General features: G+C 40.1%; 1 protein-coding gene across 2 annotated transcripts; it reads left to right on the forward strand.

Annotated features, from left to right (window-relative positions):
* Nucleotides 1-5,066: 5,066 nt before the first annotated feature.
* On the forward strand, nt 5,067-20,629 carry gps1 (G protein pathway suppressor 1). Of its 2 annotated transcripts, none has more exons than XM_078797444.1 (14): nt 5,067-5,196; nt 6,878-6,970; nt 9,162-9,343; nt 10,477-10,641; nt 10,775-10,910; nt 11,106-11,183; nt 12,331-12,391; nt 12,484-12,569; nt 13,553-13,647; nt 14,284-14,389; nt 14,464-14,544; nt 14,698-14,835; nt 14,912-15,046; nt 20,243-20,629. In XM_078797444.1, the coding sequence occupies exons 2-14, from the start codon at nt 6,893-6,895 to the stop codon at nt 20,315-20,317; spliced, it is 1,416 nt and encodes a 471-aa protein (XP_078653570.1). In that variant the 5' UTR covers nt 5,067-5,196; nt 6,878-6,892; the 3' UTR covers nt 20,318-20,629. The 2 variants fall into 2 exon arrangements, with proteins under 2 accessions (XP_078653570.1, XP_057905764.1); XM_058049781.2 differs by lacking the exon at nt 5,067-5,196 and adding an exon at nt 5,468-5,635.
* Nucleotides 20,630-21,018: the final 389 nt, after the last annotated feature.

Consider the following 21,018-nt stretch of genomic DNA (forward strand, 5'->3'; position numbering starts at 1 on the left):
ATCAAATAATATAAAATATTAACAAAACAACAACATATACAGGGAATCTGTTTCCCTTTCACTATTTGTTTAAAAAGGCAAACAAAAACACAAAAAATTATAAATTCCCATATAGAAAATGATGTAGATCCAGCTAATCTGTTCCAGACATCTACAACTATTAAAGGGTCCCTTTGCTTTAAGACCAGTCCCAACCCACTGTACTTGCAAGTGCATGGGCAAAATTTGGCGATCCGTATGTGGTGAGTACCACTTTCAGACGGTTTTGGGAGAACCCAGAGAGGCTGTAGCACTTTTAGTGCAGGTGAAACTTTCACTGCGTTCAGGCTTCATCAGGCTACGGTTTTCACCACCAGTACTGGTTACACAGGTGTTCCCGCTACAGCCAATAAGCACACAACGCACTGACTTTTAAATTTTTCCCGTGATCACTTGCTCAGTGGATGGTGCACTTAGCATTTTTTGTACTGCGCACGTGATATGTGTGTCGTCCATCCTTACACGGCACTTCCCCAGTTGAACTGTCCAATGAGCACGCAGAACTCACTTGGACCACACCAAGAAAGCCTGTGCGCCGCACTTACAATGCACGTTGTGTGCACTGATTTCTGCATTATATATAAAAGCCAACATAGTCGATAGTCGAAAGTCCCCATAGTCGATTCACACTCTAGCTCTTGGAGCAACATTTCGCAAAGCCTCCTCCTCTTGATACATGGGCAAACCCATCATCTATTGTGTTGGCATCCCTGTTGCCTCTCCCTCTCCCGTATCAAGACAAGTAATGCCACATCATGTTCATGCTCTACCATTTTAAGCTGGTCTTGCAGCATCAGAACCCAGAGTCTCTGCAGTGGAATGGGCAACATCTTGAGGCAACAGCTGTCTTCTGGAGAACCTCAGAAGGTCGTCCTATATGTACATCCCAATACCCTGACATAGGGTGGAAAAAGTCATGTTCATCACACTTGCGCCCACTTAAAACATGCAAGTGACACTGTACGTAAGCTACAGCTACCCAGGCACGCCCATTCAGCCAGTGACTCCTCACCAGGCTCACTGTGACGACACAGTGATCCAGTGTAAGTGAGTCGGTGAAACCAAGCAAATGCACAACCTCATTATCTGAAACTTTGGCATCACTTAACACAATACACTATCACTATCACTAAACATAATACAACATTATAACAACATTTAGAGGTAAGAAAACAGTAAAATTTGTAATACTGTAGGTCCCCTTTAACAAAAATGCGGAATAATTATCATTTTACATGCACGACACCATGCAAAATATGGATAAATGATGAGTGAAATGGATAAAGCAACATTTAACTTAACAGCATTTAACTTGTTCACAAGTTAAAAGGGTGGAGCAAGTCCACATCAACAGCAACATCTAAACATCTTTGGTTTGTTTGTTTTATTAACATATTTACCCTTTCCACAACATTCCCTTCTTTGATTTCTTCTTTCCTTGCCAGGATTTAACATATTATTGATGCAGTACTTCCAGTACATCCAGGCAAGATCGGCTACATGGCCGCCACCTTTCTAATTTGTGATGAGTTCTTTCTTGAATCCAATATCCATCCATTTTCTATGCTGCTTATCCTAAACAGGGTCGCGGATATGCTGGAGCCTATCCCAGCTGTCTTTGGGCAAGAAGCGGGGTACACCCTGGACTGGTAGCCAGCCAATCACAGGGCACATATAGACAAACAGTCATTCATGCTCACATTCATACATATATGGATAATTTGGGGTCTGCAATTAACCTAGCATGCTTTTGGAATGTGGGAGGAAACCAGGGTTACCCAGAGAACCCAGAGAAAACCCACGCACGGGGAGAACATGCAATCCAATAATCCAGTAATATTTCTCATCTTCTTTATTAAATTACTGGCTCTCTCAAATTTTTTTGGTCCCATGGCAAGTTATTACATGGACAGTGAGTAAACCAGGTGTTAGGTGCTTTGTTTGACGTCTCTTGATTCTGTTTCTGAGTTTGTTTCATACAAAGTTGTACGGTAACTGTCATGCTGCTTGCCTCGGTTTTTATCTGCTGTCACAATAACGGAGACAGCGAATAAAAACCGAGGCAAAATTTGGGGAAAACGTTTGTTGAATAATTGTAGAGTCAACCGAGGTTGGACTTTACCGCATTCAGGAACTGAAATAAATATAATAATTACCTCAGTCACTTTTATTTCAAATATGAAATGTATTAGATATCGTGTGGTACTGTGGGGGAGTATGAATGAACTATTTATAGCCTTGCTAATAATAGTTCTAATACTGGGGATTGGACACTGTGACTCGAAGGGATAGTAAAGTGCATAGTCAGTATACAGAGGATTTTGTAAAGAGATTTATCAGTCAGTACTTAATGCTGTCTTCTCTAAGGACATCTTACGCTTTGTCCATTGCAGAATTTGACTTCATATACAGTGAAGAAAATAAGTATTTGAACACCCTGCTATTTTGCTATTTCTCCCACTTAGAAATCATGGAGGGGTCTGAAATTTTCATCGTAGGTGCATGTCCACTGTGAGAGAGATAAACTAAAAAGAAAAATCCAGAAATCACAATGCATGATTTTTTAACAATTTATTTGTGTGATACAGCTGCAAATAAGTATTTGAACACCTGTGTATCATCTAGAATTCTGACCCTGAAAGACCTGTTAGTCTGCCCATTAGAAGTCCACCTGCACTCCATGTATCATCCTGAATCAGATGCACCTGTTTGAGGTTGTTAGCTGCATAAAGACACCTGTCCACCCCATACAATCAGTAAGACTTTAACTTGTAACATGGCGAAGACCAAAGAGCTGTCCAAAGACACCAGAGACAAAATTGTACACCTCCACAAGGCTGGAAAGGGCTACGGAGCAATTACCAAGCAGCTTGGTGAAAAAAGGTCCACTGTTGGAGCTATCATTAGAAAATGGAAGAAGCTAAACATGACGGTCAATCTCAATCGGAGTGGAGCCCCATGCAAGATATCACCTCGTGGGGTCTCAATGATTCTAAGAAAGGTGAGGAATCAGCCCAGAACTACACGACAGGACTTGGTCAATGACCTGAAAAGAGCTGGGACCACCGTTTCCAAGGTTACTGTAGGTAATACACTAAGACGTCATGATGTGAAATCATGCATGGCACGAAAGGTTCCCCTGCTTAAACCAGCACATGTCAAGGCCCGTCTTAAGTTTGCATATGACCATTTGGATGATACAGAGGAGTCATGGGAGAAAGTTTTATGGTCAGATGAGACCAAAATAGAACTTTTTGGTCATAATTCCAATAAGCGTGTTTGGAGGAAGAAGAATGAAGAGTACAATCCGAAGAACACCATCCCTACTGTGAAGCATGGGGGTGGTAGCATCATGCTTTGGGGGTGTTTTTCTGCACATGGGACAGGACGAGTGCACTGCATTAAAGAGAGGATGACTGGGGCCGTGTATTGTGAGATTTTGGGGAACAACCTCCTTCCCTCTGTCAGAGCATTGAAGATGGGTCGTGGCTGGGTCTTCCAACACGACAACGACCCGAAGCACACAGCCAGGAAAACCAAGGAGTGGCTCCGTAAGAAGCATATCAAGGTTCTAGCATGGCCCAGCCAGTCTCCAGACCTGAACCCAATCGAAAATCTTTGGAGGGAGCTCAAACTCCGTGTTTCTCAGCGACAGCCCAGAAACCTGACTGATCTAGAGAAGATCTGTGTGGAGGAGTGGGCCAAGATCCCTCCTGCAGTGTGTGCAAACCTGGTGAAAAACTACAGGAAACGTTTGACCTCTGTAATAGCAAACAAAGGCTACTGTACCAAATATTAACATTCATTTTCTCAGGTGTTCAAATCCTTATTAGCAGCTGTATCACACAAATAAATTGTTAAAAAATCATGCATTGTGATTTCTGGATTTTTCTTTTTAGTTTATCTCTCTCACAGTGGACATGCACCTACGATGAAAATTTCAGACCCCTCCATGATTTCTAAGTGGGAGAAATAGCAAAATAGCAGGGTGTTCAAATACTTATTTTCTTCACTGTACACTAGCGGCCAGTCGCTTACTTCTACTGATTTTGTGAACGAATGTCAAATCAAGTGCATGTTTTTGGGATATGGGAGGAAGTACCCAGAGAAAACTCACACACGCATGTAGAGAACATGCTAACTCCACACAGAGATATTACAACAGCGATGCAAACCCTTGATCTCCAGAATGTGAGCCTGACATACTCACCACTAGGCCTACAATTGATGAACAGGCCAGAAAAAAATACAAGATTATAAATTAATAACAATGTCATGCAGCCCCCTGACATACACTCAGTCAATCCCATATAATCTTCTGCAATTGTGCTGTTGTGTGCTAAGATCAGTCGTGCTATTTTAGTAATTGCAAAGGTCAAGCTAAAGCCATCAAGCCCACCATTTGCTCCAAATTAGTAGTACCTAGTCTCGTTTGTGAGTGCTCGGTTTGTGCCTTTAAGATGAAAATGATAGACTGCTCTGCTGCTATACAGTGCTATATAACACCCAAGTGCCCTCTTAATACAACGACTATCATCACAATTACACAAATCATTGACAATATACAAAAATGCTTCATGACAACCATTATTACTAAAGCAAGTAACCAGTTAATCCTTTAGTTTATACATTGTCCCTAAACAGCTCCAAACCTCTACTCTACAATATCATCTGGAACAGTCTAGAATCAATATTTATGTAATAACAGGGCAAAACCACAACATTTGAAAGAAAATGCCACTCTTCCTCATCTTCCTCCTCTGATTCACTTCATATCACAGACTTTACATTTATAGAAATCATAACTGACAGCATTTGCATTTGGAAATTAGATACATTTTGAAATAAATGACAATAAGGCAGTTTCTCGTCTTTCTGTTTTTCCACCAAAACGAAAAAGAGTCGTGCTATTTTGCTAACGCACTTTTATTTTGAAGGCATTAAGTCTTGAGCCGATGTTGCCCGAGTGTTCCCGAGCTGACCAGAAGCCGTGCTTATGGGAGAATTTTGTCTTTCGTGAAAGTTAAAATATGGGATATTAAAACTGGAGGGAAAGAAGAGCAAAATATTGTTAAAGCGCGAAAGTTGACGGTATTCTTTCGTCACAGTAAAAAGATTCCTAAATGTTTCCTTACTGGCCTCTTGTGGAATAAATTGGTAAGGGCAGCTATTGTTTTTTTTTAACTTTCATGTTAAAGTTTATTTTATTAACGGTTGATATTTACAGAGGACTCAACACTCGTAAAACATGTATTCATGCATTTTTAAGTCTATTGTTTGCTTTCCTCAATGACTATCTCTGTGGAAACGTAATCCATGTATTATTAAATGTTTTAGAACAGCAATAACGGTAAACTTGTAATTGTTAAAATAAGTAAAAACATACATGTTGAGTTTGACATGGTTGGACATACAGTTTCTTAGTGAAACGGAACCCTCTCGCGATCCGTAGTCAGGATCCTTCTTCTCCTAGACCCACATACCACCCACTGCTGGATTGCTATCTTGAGTACACTCGTATTGTAATCATCCTGATAGCCTCGTAAAAGGCACATATCTTAAGATGCCTTTGCCTGTGCAGGTATTTAACTTTCAGGTAAGTTTATTCCTGCTTTCTTCGATGCAATTGCTAACCGTGGTTAGCAACGAAACCTATCGAATAACGCATTGGCTAGCTAGCTAACTAAGCTAAGCTACAACGATTGAGCCACTTACTGTATTATTAAAACCCAAAAGCACACGAATTGGAACTTATTATCGCAGAACACCCGAGGAACTGTAACACTGCTGGTTTAGTTAAAAAATATATTTTAAAAGTGTCAGCGATCGTTAATGCAATGGAGGAACTACGACTGACCTAATTGTTGTCACAACTCCTCAGTGCTGTCAGCTAGTCACATTATTATCCCGTGAAAATACAACACACTAATATACAAAGGAAAGATACATGTAGTATTTAATTTGAAATATACACCTTTTATAAATCACGCTCAGAACGGTTAGCTTAACCAAGGCCTCAATTGGCTAACATGACGGTGGAACTTGAAACATGTTTAGGATGGACTAACAGTGGAAACCGTGGTACTCTAAATAGCTGACTCTTACTGCTAGTTTAACTGGTTAAATGTCCAGGCGGTGTATTTGATATACCGAAGAACACTTTGTTTACGTGTGTGCATATGTAGCAATGGCAACTTCCTGTTGTTAGAGGCTTGACACCATAGCTTTATCCATCAGCCTGCATAGCGGTTGCTCATGACATCATTTGCAAAAAACAGGGCTCCCAGGGGACTACTGTGTAAAACTGATGTCGTCCACTCACAGCTTGAAACAATTTGAGCAGCTCTGTTGCTCATTTCTAAGTTATTCCAAACATCCACAACATCATAGTGCTGCTTTGTTGCAAAGCAATCGTTAAAGTAAAACATTACACCATTCTGAGACAAGCACATGTTTTTCCATACATTCATAGGTGTGGCCCACCAGAAATAAATTTGGACTGCCACTTACAGGTTTGCCACATAAGAGCTCATTTTCACCTGTACACACATAAACACTGAGTTTTGCTTCAAGGCTAGTTATGCAAATTAGATGATGCAATCTTCACCCCATCACCACAGATGCATTGCAGTTCTGTGGGAAACACAGCTTTTGCTATTTGTATTATTTTAATTACTTTTTAGGCTTCATTTCTGGTTGGTATACAAAGTTGCAAATAATTACCATTTTAGCTTTTTGTATTATATTTGAAAGTAGTTTGTACATGAAGTGTCTCACGTATTGTCGTAAAAATGTCAAACCAATTATTTCTAAAGTGTGTCTTGCACATTTCTCATAGGGGGCAGTGGAACCCATGCAGATTGATGCAGACCCGCAGGAGGACCAGCAGAATGCTCCAGACACTAACTACATAGTGGAGAACCCAACACTGGTATGGACCACAAAATGCTACCTTTTCATTAGGGCTGAGAGTACCTCACGATACGATACGATACATTGTTCACAATAATGATATCTCGATATATAGGGTGAAGCAAAACCATAAAGAAAATTTAATAGTTTGCAATTGCAGCCTTTAGCTGGGAAAGGCTCCAGCCTACGTGTGACTTGGATGAGTACATTTTGCAGCGTATTTAACAATCAACAATGGCACAAAAACAATGACACTATTTAATGCAACATAAGTGTAAATACACTCATTAGACATAACATCCCATGTCTTGCAAGTAGAACAAAGAAAGTCAAGTACAGTGGTAGTGATGAGTGAAGAGACAGACAATTACTTATTATTCATCATGGCACACAAGTGAGTTTCATTTCCAAAATGAAGTTTTAGAATATTAATTTAGTTGTAACATATGATGAATGCAGGATTACATACAGTGCATCCGGAAAGTATTCACAGCGCTTCACTTTTTCTACATTTTGTCATGTTACAGCCTCATTCCAAACTGAATTAAATTAATCTCTTACCTCAAAATTCTACACAAAATACTCCATTATGACAATGTGAAAAAAGTTTTTTTTGACATGTTTTGAATTTATTAAAAATAGAAAACAAAAAAATGAAATTTACATAAGTATTCACAGCCTTTGCCATGAAGCTCAAAATTGAGCTCTTTTTTCCACTGATCATCCTTGAGATCTTTCTACAGCTTAATTGGAGTCCACCTGCAGTAAATTCAGTTGATTGGACATGATTTGGAAATATAACTGTCTATATAAGGTCCCACAGTTGACTGTGCATGTCAGAGCACAAACACCAAGCATGAAGTCAAAAGAACTGTCTGTAGACCTGCGAGACAGGATTGTCTTGAGGCACAAATCTGGGGAAGGATACAGAAAAAATTCTGCTGCTTTGAAGGTCCCAATGAGCACAGTGGCCTCCATTATTCGTAAATGGAAGACGTTTGGAACTACCAGGACTCTTCCTAGAGCTGGCCGGCCTTCTAAACTGAGCGATCGGGGAAGAAGGGCCTTAGTCAGGCAGGTGACCAAGGCCCTGATGGTCACTCTGTCAGAGCTCCAGCGTTCCTCTGTGGAGAGAGGAGAGCCTTCCAGAAGGACAACCATCTCTGCAGCAATCCACCAATCAGGCCTGTATGGTAGAGTGGCCATACGAAAGCCATCAGACCAGAGAATTTTGTTTCTCATGGTCTGAGAGTCATTCAGGTGCTTTTTGGCAAATTCCAGAGAGGGCTGCCATGTTCCTTTTACTAAGGAGTGGCTTTCATCTGGCCACTCTACCATACAGGCCTGATTGGTGGATTGCTGCAGAGATGGTTGTCCTTCTGGAAGGCTCTCCTCTCTCCACAGAGAAACGCTGGAGCTCTGACAGAGTGACCATCGGGGCCTTGGTCACCTCCCTGACTAAGGCCCTTCTTCCCTGATCGCTCAGTTTAGAAGGCCGGCCAGCTCTAGGAAGAGTCCTGGTGGTTCCAAACGTCTTCCATTTACGAATAATGGAGGCCACTGTGCTCATTGGGACCTTCAAAGCAGCAGAAATGTTTCTGTATCCTTCCCCAGATTTGTCCCTCAAGACAATCCTGTCTCGCAGGTCTACAGACAGTTCTTTTGACTTCATGTTTGGTGTTTGTGCTCTGACATGCACAGTCAACTGTGGGACCTTATATAGACAGTTATTATATTTCCAAATCATGTCCAATCAACTGAATTTACTGCAGGTGGACTCCAATTAAGCTGTAGAAAGATCTCAAGGATGATCAGTGGAAAAAAGATGCACCTGAGCTCAATTTTGAGCTTCATGGCAAAGGCTGTGAATACTTATGTAAATGTGATTTTTTTTGTTTTGTATTTTTAATAAATTCAAAACATGTCAAAAAAACCTTTTTTCACATTGTCATAATGGAGTATTTTGTGTAGAATTTTGAGGTAAGAGATTAATTTAATTCAGTTTGGAATAAGCCTGTAACATGACAAAATGTAGAAAAAGTGAAGCGCTGTGAATACTTTCCGGATGCACTGTAGTATTTGTGTGCAATATGTTTGCCCTCACATTGTTATATTATCAGACAGGAGAGGACCTACAAAACAATGGGTTTTCATGGAGAAACTGACGATTATGTTCACTCACATTTGAGGTCTCTTTGCTTCCTCTTTAGGACTTGGAACAATATGCCACCAGTTACAGCGGACTAATGCGTATCGAGAGACTCCAGTTCATTGCAGAGCATTGCCCGCAGCTCAGAGTGGAAGCCCTGAAGATGGCTCTTACCTTTGTCCAGAGGACTTTCAATGTTGACGCTTACGAAGAGGTCCACCGCAAACTGACTGATGCCACACGGTATTAGTATATAGTATTCTTCTCTTTAAATTATTGTCTAGAAATTTGCCCACCGAGGGATGAATAAAGGTAAATCTAATCTAATCTAATCAAGTCACTGGTGGGGCTTGGATTAAGTGGTAGAGTGATGCAGTGTTTTTAGTCGAATGAATGAGGGATTAACTTTCCATTAATCATTATGGCAGCATACACCTCATTGGTTGAACATACAGCAAAGAAAAAATGCAGTACCTTGAAGTTAGAAATAAGGCACAGTAGGTTCCTGCTATTCACCTGGGTCACATTCCGACTGTCCAAAAATGGAAAAGATGTGAGTAATTGAGATGCCCATAAAATGTCTATTTTTACACTCGAATTAAGCCTGGATTGTCCTGCTGAGTTGAGGCGCCAGCGTACGCTACACCATCTTGCCCCCCCAAGCCCTCTACGCACTCTAACACATTCACTCATCAATGTAGTGATATATTAGATATACAATTATGTGTATGTATGCTTAAAATAAGCGCATGCTTGCATGGAGCACAGGAAATATCATTAATGTTTTTTTTAAAAATCGCCTCTGCGTGTAATTAGGTGCAGGCATGCGTGTGTTCCACTGCACCAAATGAAACAAACACCCTTTTTATTCTGTGTTTATAAGGTTTAAAAAGAAGAGATAATGTTGCACATTTCTTATAACACTCACTCAACATTAGGGCTGTCTCGATCAGATCATGATATCGGATATTGCTCAAATATCGCATTTTATCAACCTGGATCCACTATCCAATCTGCCCCAGCACGTCAATCCAGCAGCGACTGGATAGAGCCCACGTGATCACAACAACAATTGCTAACGTAGCGAGGAGCAGGAGTGGTGTCAGCAGTGCGACAGTATTTTTCATTAAAATCTAAAAAGATGTTGCAGCTGAGTACAAAACTTGTCATGCAAAACCCGTGCTTTATTTCATCCGTAATGCTAAATGGTCTTTCATTTGAAACCACCTGAGCCATGCCATGTCATGCCATGACCAATCATGAACAAGAATGAACCTGCATCAAGCTGACCAGTTTGAGTTCCGTTTTCTACGGAAGAGGGAACATTGCAGACTATTATTTAGCAACAAATGACAATATAAAACATTTTATTTCAGGGAAGTACAGGGTGTACCAGAGCCGGCTCCTGAGGGTGCGGCTGTCCCTCCTCCTCTGGACTCAGCATGGGCAGAGTCCACTAGGAAGAAAGCTCTGCTTAAACTGGAGAAACTAGACACTGATCTGAAGAATTACAAGGGGAACTCAATTAAAGAGAGTATCAGGTATGCAGAAAGAGGCTGGTCACTAATGTCACTGCTTTTACAGTAAAATAATTATAAGGTAACATTTTAACCTATGTATGACTGTTACAGATACCACTAATTGTATGTGTTTTTCCTTGCTTGTCCTTCTTAGGAGAGGACACGATGACTTGGGAGACCATTACCTGGACTGTGGTGACCTGAGTAATGCACTCAAGTGCTACTCCCGAGCCAGAGACTACTGCACTAGTGCTAAACATGTCATTAACATGTGTTTGAATGTAATCAAGGTAGTGAAAAATCACACACTTTTCACATAATTTCACACTTTTCCAATTCTTAACTATGGGTCATAGTTAAGAATTATCTTTAAATGTGTAATACCTAAACATTTTTTTAGTATGTATGAGTTTTAGTAAGTATGAGCTATTCTCATTGATAGTACTACTCATTGATTTTGAGTTTTGTGTTTCTTATTGCCACAGGTTAGTGTTTATCTCCAAAACTGGTCCCATGTACTAAGCTATGTCAATAAGGCAGAATCCACGCCAGAAATTGCAGAGGTGAGCTTCATTATGACACTAATTTTTGGACAGTTACACTCCTGGGTATAACAGTGTGTCCCTCATGACTACATTCTATCGTCTAAATTGGTCATGATGCAGTCCATGTTGCATTAGTGCTTTGAAACCATGTCCACATGAATATGGATATTTTCATTCATTCATTCATTTTCTACCGCTTTTTCCTCACGAGGGTTGCGGGGGGTGCTGGAGCCCATCCCAGCTGTCTTCGGGCGAGAGGCGGGGTACACCCTGGACTGGTCGCCAGCCAATCACAGGGCACATATAGACAAACAACCATTCACACTCACATTCATACCTATGGACAATTTGGAGTCACCAATTAACCTAGCATGTTTTTGGAATGTGGGAGGAAACCGGAGTACCCGGAGAAAACCCACGCGTGCACGGGAAGAACATGCAAACTCCACACAGAGATGGGTGGGAATTGAACCCTGGTCTCCTAGCTGTGAGGTCTGCGCGCTAACCACTAGACCGCCGTGCCGCCCTATGGATATTTTAAAACCACATATTTTTCAATGTGTTTTGTTTGTGTTTGGATAGGGGTGTCACAATATAAAACATGATGAGAGTTCTCGTTTGGAGAATATTTGTCTCACAAGAGTAGGGATGTGCATTAAAAGTGAAAGTTAAGTCTCCGCCACGCGTACCTATACCCCTGCACCTCCGCACTCCGCCTCCCCACCTCTGCACTCCTGTGCAGGCGAGTGGAGCTACACTTCTAAAATTGTACATAAGTATTGCCATAAAAGCTGCATAAACCTCTCTGATACAACGGCAGAGCCAAGAAGGCACCGTCACCTGGCAACACCTCATCTTCCTGACAAAAAGGCCTCCGTCACACACATACATAGGTTTTGTTTTTTAAAAACCAAGCTTTAGGGTTTCCTTATACATGATATCATATATATTTAACAACTTGTCAGAAATAACCCTTGAACATTCCAGCAATAAGGGGATGTCTGTTGAGCTGAAGCACCAGATTGATTCCAAATTTTAATGTGTTTTGCAAATCCGATAGAAAGGGACAGACCATTTCAAACCTGTAATGTGTTTGGACAATCATTGTGTTTCACACTAAAATAAGGGGGTGGGTGCAACAAATAACTCTTTTCTCCTCTGGTAGCAAAGAGGAGAGCGAGACAGCCAAAATCAAGCAGTTCTCACCAAGTTAAAGTGTGCTGCAGGTAAGAAAATAATACACATTTTATGTTCTTCAGTATTTGTTGGGAGACAGACTATTTGGTGGTCCACATGCTTACCTTCTAATGTTTTACAGGCCTGGCAGAGCTGGCCTCTCGAAAATATAAACCGGCTGCCAAATGCTTCCTGCAGGCTTCCTTTGACCACTGTGACTGTCCAGAGGTAAGTCATGTCATTGTGGTTGGTTTCTTCAACCTGATAAAACATGCACAGTTGAACCTCGGTTTTCATATGTCCTGTTCTTTGTCAGATTTGATTTTTTACCAAAATTATTGCCAAAAATACGTCTCTTGATTTTGTATGGCCAAACACTACCCAAACATACCCTTGAATTTAGTAACAGGTCTAAAGAGGTGGGACAGGAAGTCCTTAAACGTCTTTTGTGTGTATGTCATTTGGTTTATTTGTTCATCGAATACACACAGAAAGATGACCTTCTGTTTTCTTTCTTCCTCCTAATAAGCAATATATGTCCTGTACCAATGAGACATTCAAGCATGCTGCGTGCTTCTGAGTGTTCTGTTTTTTTTGAAATTGTGGCTTCAAAATTATTTTCAAAGCCAGAACTTTGATTAAGGAAACTAATTCAAGTGCTTTCAGCAACGTATGAAGGTAGCGTCAGTAAGATTAACACAGATAGTGAGCTGTGTCAGTTTATTTAATGACGATTATACCTGCAGATCAAGTTTACAATAACTTTCAAGTCAGCAAGTATACTTTTGAAAGTGAAGCTCTTTCGTCCCCTCTCCTCCTTCCACCAGTCATCACCATCTTTACTAACAAGTCTTTGAATAAAAGTAATAGTTAATTTATCCATTTCATTTGTCATTTATATGTATTTCATGTAGTTTTCTGCATGTAAAACAGCATGCAAAAACAAAGAAATTCTCTTTTGTTCATATTTCTGTGTGTCAGTGTCTGCAATAGATTCATCTGATTATTATTATTTCCAATGGAAATTAGCTTTTGGAATGGATTAATGACAAAACAGGCTTTGTCATGAATCCATTCGGTACTAGTATAGGCTTGAGATGAGAGCCTCCACGTACTTATAGCTTGTTTTTGAGTTCCTTTTTCCATTTCCCTTTTGGATTCAAGGGCTCTGGTGACGACTGTATGTTAATTGTGTGAATGTTTCTGTTCAGCTTTTGTCACCCAGTAATGTAGCAGTTTATGGAGGTTTATGTGCATTGGCCACATTTGACAGACAAGAGCTCCAGCGTAACGTCATCTCCAGCAGGTGAGAGGATACCTACCATACCTTTACATCGGTATAGTAAAATGGTAAATGTGAGTGGAGTTTTTGTGTGTGTCAGATGATATTGTCGGATATCCCTAATATATGTGTGAGTATATAAACTCCTTAAATTGCTAACTCCGATTTCTTCTTTTTGCATTTTTGAAGTTCCACTTAGAACCTTCTTAAGATCCAAAAGTGCAGTAAATTCTTGCAATATTTCAAATGATCTTGAAATTTCAACCAATCGTGTATGATATATACACACACAAGTCATTCAATACATAATTTTTTTTTTTTTTTTACTTTATTTTTCCAATTTTTTTTAAACACAACGTCAACATTAATATAAGCAAACTCAAAACAAAAAGGGGGCACCGGACATGCACAGTTTACATGTTAGGATTTCACATTTCTTGTCATGGTGTAATTTGAGTCATTTCATTGGTTTCTGTCCGTGAACAGTGTCCACTTCACCCATTTTTCTCCACATGTGTCTTCTTCATTCCTCAATCTATGTATTACTAGTTCCATATCGTGTATTGTATTCATCACACAAAGCCAGTCCACCAGTACCGGGGGCCTTGGATTAAGCCATTTTAACATAAATACATTTTTTCATGTTTTTTTGGTCCCCAGCTCTTTTAAGTTATTTCTAGAATTAGAACCTCAAATTCGTGACATCATCTTCAAGTTCTATGAGTCCAAGTATGCTTCTTGTCTCAAGCTGCTGGATGACATGAAGGTAGGAAGCCGAAGTGGACATAAATTAAATTGTATGTCATGTTTTGGATTAATGCTTATAGTTTGTTCCTTCAGGATAACCTTCTTTTGGACATGTACTTGGCCCCACATGTCCGGACGCTGTATAGCCAAATCAGAAACAGAGCTCTCATCCAGGTAACACATATGTGTCCAATGATGTTGAGACATGTTAAACCTCTTTTATATGTATTAAATGAATGGTTGTAATGGACATCAAAGCAAAACTAATTTGAATGTTTAATTATCGGAAGAATTTTCGTGACAGTTGTACTTTGTTCTTTCTTTTAGTATTTCAGCCCCTATGTGTCAGCAGACATGACTAAGATGGCACAGGCTTTTAACACTACAGTGGCGGCCCTGGAAGATGAGCTCACACAGCTCATCCTGGAAGGGCTCATCAATGCACGCATTGACTCCCACAGCAAGGTGAAAGCAGAGATTTTCTAGAGATTTTTTAAAATTGAAATCACTCAAATCTGATATTCTGACATGTTGACAATAGATTTTGTATGCAAGAGATGTGGACCAGAGAAGCACCACATTTGAGAAATCGCTCCAAATGGGTAAAGAGTTCCAGAGACGAGCCAAGGCCATGATCCTCAGAGCTGCAGTGCTCCGAAACCAGATCCATGTTAAGGTACACAAAACCTTGTTTTGGTTATAGCATTTCTTTTCAACTTGGCAGCAACTTGTATTAGTGTAGTATGCAGGCTTGCTTTAGCTGTCCAAATGTTTTCCACCGAGGACAGCTGACAGAGAATTTGTAGAAAGCAGTGGTCTGCTTTCATTCATGTTTTTTTTTCTGGAAACCTGCTCTTTTTGGGAATTGCACTCATGATCCACAATCATTATGCGAGACATTTCTGTGCTAAATATTGGAAAAACTGGCGTGATTGCTCTGGTGCGCATGTGTTAATCACACTAAAAAGTAACAACGTAATTAATGAAATAAATTAGTTACGGATGTTATTTTTGACATCCCCATCTTACATACATGTTATGATCGTGTAGTAACAGTAACTCATTCCTCTTAACATGGAATGCATAATGCTTAGTATTTTGCCATAGTTTGGTCATTTTAAAGTTCAAATTACTGAAACTTCTTTACTGGGTGGATTGATTTCACAGAGCCCATTCAACTAATGCTATTTCTGTCAACAACAACAAAAGCCAATTAAAGTGAATGGAAACAACATTAATCATGCTCGCGGACAGATCGCAGTGGCAGTTTATGGGCGTAATGTCACTCAAAATGAGCCAATGAAATTGTTTTACCTGCCAGTGAACAGTTGATTGAGAACACCAAACCTTTAGTAGGCTGAAAGGATGGACATTCTTCCAGAATCCATTGCCAAACCACTGTCTCATATGCTATGAAACTGTAGCACCCCAGTCTACGAGAGTCATAGCAATTAACCCACAGCAACATGTACATGAGTCTTCATAAGGATTGTATGGATATTGGAGCAAATGAGGAGAGTTGTGGAGTGCTTCTGCTGCAGAGATCTTACTCTAAGGCAGTGGTTCCCAAAGTGGGGAACGTAAATTGCCATAGGGGGTACGTGGATAAAAATGAAAAACAATTAGCACCGAACACTCAAATTTATGAGTGCGCCTGAATGCCTCACAGTGTGATGAGACCACACCAGGAAGGAGACCATGGCAAGTTGTTCCTTGCTCTATGTGCATCATGTCACCAAATAAGCAAGTTTGTGCATTCAGAGTGTTTCATGAAGATTTCATTTACTGTATTTTCTGGACTATAAAGTTGCTCCGGAGTATAAGTCGCACAAGGCCAAAAATGCATAATTATGTAGAAAAAAAACATACATAAGTCGCACTGGAGTATAAGTTGCATTTTTTGCGGGTAATTTATTTTCCAAACTACTTGACCAAAACAGACATTATGTCCTCTTGGAAGGCAAGTTCTAACAATAAAATAATAGCGAACAGGCTGAATAGGTGTAAGATATGCTAACACAATTGTTATTCAGCTACACAAAAAATAAACATGAACAGAAAAGGTGTCCAGTGTTTATGTAACAAACAGTTTTTTCATTTACAAGTCGCTCTGGAGTATAAGTCGCAGGAACAGCCAACCTATGAAAAAAAGTGTGACTTATAGTCGGGAAAATACGGTATATCGATGTTCCAATTAATACCCACACGATGAAAACCTGGCACTGTGAGTGGAGATTCGAAAATGAGGATTTATTGCTGGTTGTATGTATTTTGGTATTTTAGATACTATTAAGAAGGGGGTAATCACTTCATACGAATGAAGCTTGATCAAAACTAAAAAACTGCTGTCAGTGTTGCTAAAGCTTTTTCTAAAATGGTGCAGTCACGTAACTCCTGTAACACAAGTTGCCACTGCATTCAGGGACACTTGTAAATCACAGCAAACACATTCACATACAGTCCAAATGAGGTGATATTTACAGAACCAACCGCTTGTTGCTCATACAATAAGACAATGTTACAAAATGTTCTACTTACAACGGGCATAAATGTTAAACAAACCTTTGGACAGAAACTGCTTTATCATGATTGTTAAACTTTCCCCTTCAATTTTCTATGAAATGAATATGCAGACTTAAAACATAGCCATCCCAAGTGGACAAAAAAAGTGAAGTCACAATAAGTACATTCAAATTAAATCGATTCAATGGGAAGGATGGCAACATCAGAGTGGAATAAAAGATATATGGGATGCTAACTTATCTATTTATCAGTTCTCATGTCAAACTTTACCCTAACGTCACCGTGTAAGATACATATTTTTCACCTGTAATTTCTATCAAATGAATGTCCCCACTGAGGACCGTACAGACTCAAACCAGCAAAACGCAACAGTGGGGAGAACAGTGAAGCATACAAGCGTATTCAAGAGACAAAGCCCCCCACCCACTATTTGAGAAGCAGTGGTTTTAGAGTTATGTGTTGGGCTCCATTACATTTTATATTGATATGAGGCAACCTGTGTGATGCAATTCAAAGCAAAAATAATGATGGGACCTTCGCTGACTCAATTTTAATTGAAGACCCAGACCCCAGCCTAGCGGATAATTGCTTGCACGGATCAGTGGCGTTTCCCCTCGTCGCCTCTAAGGGGCCCCCACACACTGCAACATCAAGCTCCTTTTCCATTTATCCACAATATTATTTTCTCTTCTATAATTGGGGCTCTTTCCTTAAAACAAAGCCTCTCCTTTAGCCACATCAGAGGCCTTTATTGCCTCTTTGTTCTTAAGAATATTGGATGGTAGATATACTGTAGATTTAAACAGTTCTTTTAAGTCAGGGGTGCTCACACTTTTTCAGCATGCGAGCTACTTTTAAAATGACCGAGTCAAAATGATCTACCCACTACAAAAATGCAAAACATCTATTTATTTTCAAATGTATTAAAGATTATTTGTACGTACAATGTATGTTGATGTACCTTACATAACCAAATGAGCCAATATTGCAAAACACACATAATTAACTATGAACATTTTTTGTAATTACCTGAGTTTACTTTGATGACTTGCACTGAATTGAATCAGCCAGGGATGCATAGTCCGGACAGTAGCTGCTGATAGCCAGGTTAGCCAGGCAAACGCACTTCGAAAAAGACATTGTGAAAAAAAAAAGTCCACCTCCCATTCCGTATGGAAGTGATATGTTTTTGCCTTTTTACTTGGTCCAGCTACTTCACTCATTTTAGTGACCATAAACTTTAGCGAGGGCTTAAAATCTGACGCATTTCGCCAACTAGCTTAGCACTTTGCATCGTTGTTTATGCATGAGCAGTGACGTAAAGGTCAAAATTCAGTTGTCATCTGATTGGTTGTCCTGTATGTCAATCAAGTAACGGGGATGGATGATAGGCTGACATCGTAAGTTCTGCTGCACTTAGAGACGTATGATTTGATTGGTCACCCGAAGAGCAACATTCAGTTGTCATCTGAATGGCTGCCCTGTATATCAATCAAGTGACGGCATTGATGCTAGGATGATATTTTTTTAATATCACGCCGCGATCGACCAGCGATCGACCAGTGATCGCGACCGACTTAATGAGCACCCTTGTTTTAAGTAGTTTCAACTGCCCACTTGCAGAGAGTGGACACCTGGGGTGTTAAAAAAAGCACCTGTTAAAAAAACTGTTTAGAATGTATGAATGTTAAACCAAATGAATCACACTGACCACACCTGAAACTGTAGACATCAGAAACAAGAACACCATTCACATATTTAGCTATTTCCTTCTTTTTTTAAGACAGTGATAAGATGGGGCTTTTTCGTACCACCAATAGCACTTTCATGGGAGTCATACCGGGGGGGTATAAAAACAAAAAAGGACCATCAAATGATGTTTATGTTGAAGGTGAGAAAGTGCAACTGAGTGTTCTGCATATGACTGTATTTGTGGACCCCCACACATTCAGCATCCACATATTCATTCATTTTCTACCGCTTTTCCTCATGAGGGTTATGGGTGTGCTGGAGTCAATCCCAGCTGTCTTCGGGTGAGAGGCGATGTATACCTAGTCGCCAGCCAATCACAGGGCTCATATAGACAAACAACCATCACACTCATCACACTCGCATTCATACCTATGGACAATTTGGAGTCGCCGGAGAAAACCTACGCATGCACGGGGAGAACATGCAAACTCCACACAGAGATGGCCAAGGGTGGAATTGGACCTAGCTGTGAGGCCTGCGTGTAAATCACTCGTCCGCCGTGCAGCCCATCCACCGATTCCTAGTCAAAAAATTATCTCTCTGATGAATCACTCGGTGCTGCTCACTCCCTGTGTTTTCCCCGCTCTCAGGTTTGGCACTCTGGTGGGTATTGAATAGACCCCACAACACACCAATTACTGATTGGTCACTTTAAATGGTGGTACCATTTAGTTGAACAATTACTATTGATATAGTTGAGGAACACATAAATATGTCAATGATATTAATTTATTGAACAACTTGGGAATAATTGTAAAAGTTCACTGACTTACTATGAGGAAGTCACTGATTGCACTCAGACAACAGGCGGGGAATGCAAATTGAAGCAATTTTTTTGCCTAAATGAAGCATAAAAATGGCTAAATGAACTAAAATAAGGCCATCAGATGACCCATTCCAATGGTGATATATCGTATGATACATAGTAGTCACATATCTCTTCAAGTTACAACACGACAATATTTCTCATTTAGAGGAGAGCCAGAAGTTAGTCTGTGTGCTAAGGCATCATCGCTGTGATGTTATACTGTTATAATGCACGTAATGAGGAATGGGAGTCGCAAGGCAAGATTGGAATTGCACATCAAGGTATTACTGTATATTTAAGGCATTAGCCATGTTGCACTGAGCTAGATTTGCATGCCCCTCATAGCTTCTGTCTTGGTCCAGCCTGGTCTGAATGAATGGGAGGCGTGGATCTGAGCTCAGTGGAGTAGTCCAGTGTAGATCCTCATCGTGAGAAGTTGACATTAATATTAATTGTTTGTATTATTAATATATGCAGAAAGCCAAAACGCTGCAGGTTGAATGTACATGTTCGACTTCCGTTTAGCCTCCACCTTCAACACTTTAATGGAAGCCATAATTCTTGTCGAATCACCACTGACTTTCTTACATTTGCTTTATTAATGAAATGTATTATTGATGAACCAATGTGCCTAAAGAGTGTTTGTTTTTTCTTCATGGAAACTATTCCATTCACTCTTTCAGCAAGAACGAGTGGCAGCTTGTCAATGTTGTGGTATATGATTTTATCACTGTATGTCTGATGACATATTGAAAGAAAATTAAACAAAGTGTCCTCTTTGTCTCTTAGTCTCCACCCAGAGAAGGCAGTCAGGGTGAACTGACGCCAGCCAACAGTCAAACGAGAATGAGCACCAACATGTGAGTCCGCCTTGACTGGAGGGAAGGATCATCCAACCATTCTCCAACATCGTTCACCTCAGTGCATCTCCGGTTTTTCTTGTTGTTGCAGAAGACAGAATATAGAACACATAATTTGAAGGCTTTAAAGTTCTGGATTGATCTTTTTTTTTACGTCACACAAGCGTCAGATGTCGAAGTATTTTGACTCCGAAAATGTGTGCAGATGAAAACTCAGCACTTATGCTGTTATTGGTTGGAGATGCACTTTGCTCTGCTTGCTCGTTATAGAGGACTCATGAACACAGTGTTTTAAAATAAAACGCTTTCCAAAACATCATGTGTTCACAATTTCCTCTGCCACAATTTTAATTCATAGCACGAATACATTTATCAGTAACACTATTTAGAAAAAAAAAGTAGTACAGTGAACCTAAAATGTTCTGTCATAAATTTGATTTATTGTTCGGCACTTCATTACTGACACTGATTTTGGCAACAGCTCTTCACGCAAACCAATGCCAGGTAACGAAAATTAGGCTTTCACTGTGATACATTTTTCAAATAAACACCGTAAATTGAGACATACTCCAGTACAGTATACAGTGTAAGTATTCTGCAACAGGTTGAATCGAGACAACTGGACTCTTTATCATTGAAGACATTCATTCATTGTCTACCGCTTATCCTCATGAGGGTCATGGTGGTGCTGGAGCTTATCCTAGT

This window comes from Doryrhamphus excisus, linkage group LG16, assembly GCF_037039965.1.
Source record: "Doryrhamphus excisus strain RoL-2023G ecotype Guam linkage group LG16, RoL_Dexc_Guam_v1.1, whole genome shotgun sequence".
NCBI lineage: Eukaryota > Metazoa > Chordata > Actinopteri > Syngnathiformes > Syngnathidae > Doryrhamphus > Doryrhamphus excisus.

What these genes read in the sequence shown, in the direction of transcription:
- gps1 (XM_058049781.2), top strand. Translation starts at nt 5,603, where the DNA reads ATGCCTTTGCCTGTGCAGGTATTTAACTTTCAG. An exon ending in GAAACAGAGCTCTCATCCAG is followed by an intron (nt 14,545 to 14,697) that starts GTAACACATATG and finishes TCTTTCTTTTAG; the next exon opens with TATTTCAGCCCCTATGTGTC. An exon ending in GCATTGACTCCCACAGCAAG is followed by an intron (nt 14,836 to 14,911) that starts GTGAAAGCAGAG and finishes TGTTGACAATAG; the next exon opens with ATTTTGTATGCAAGAGATGT.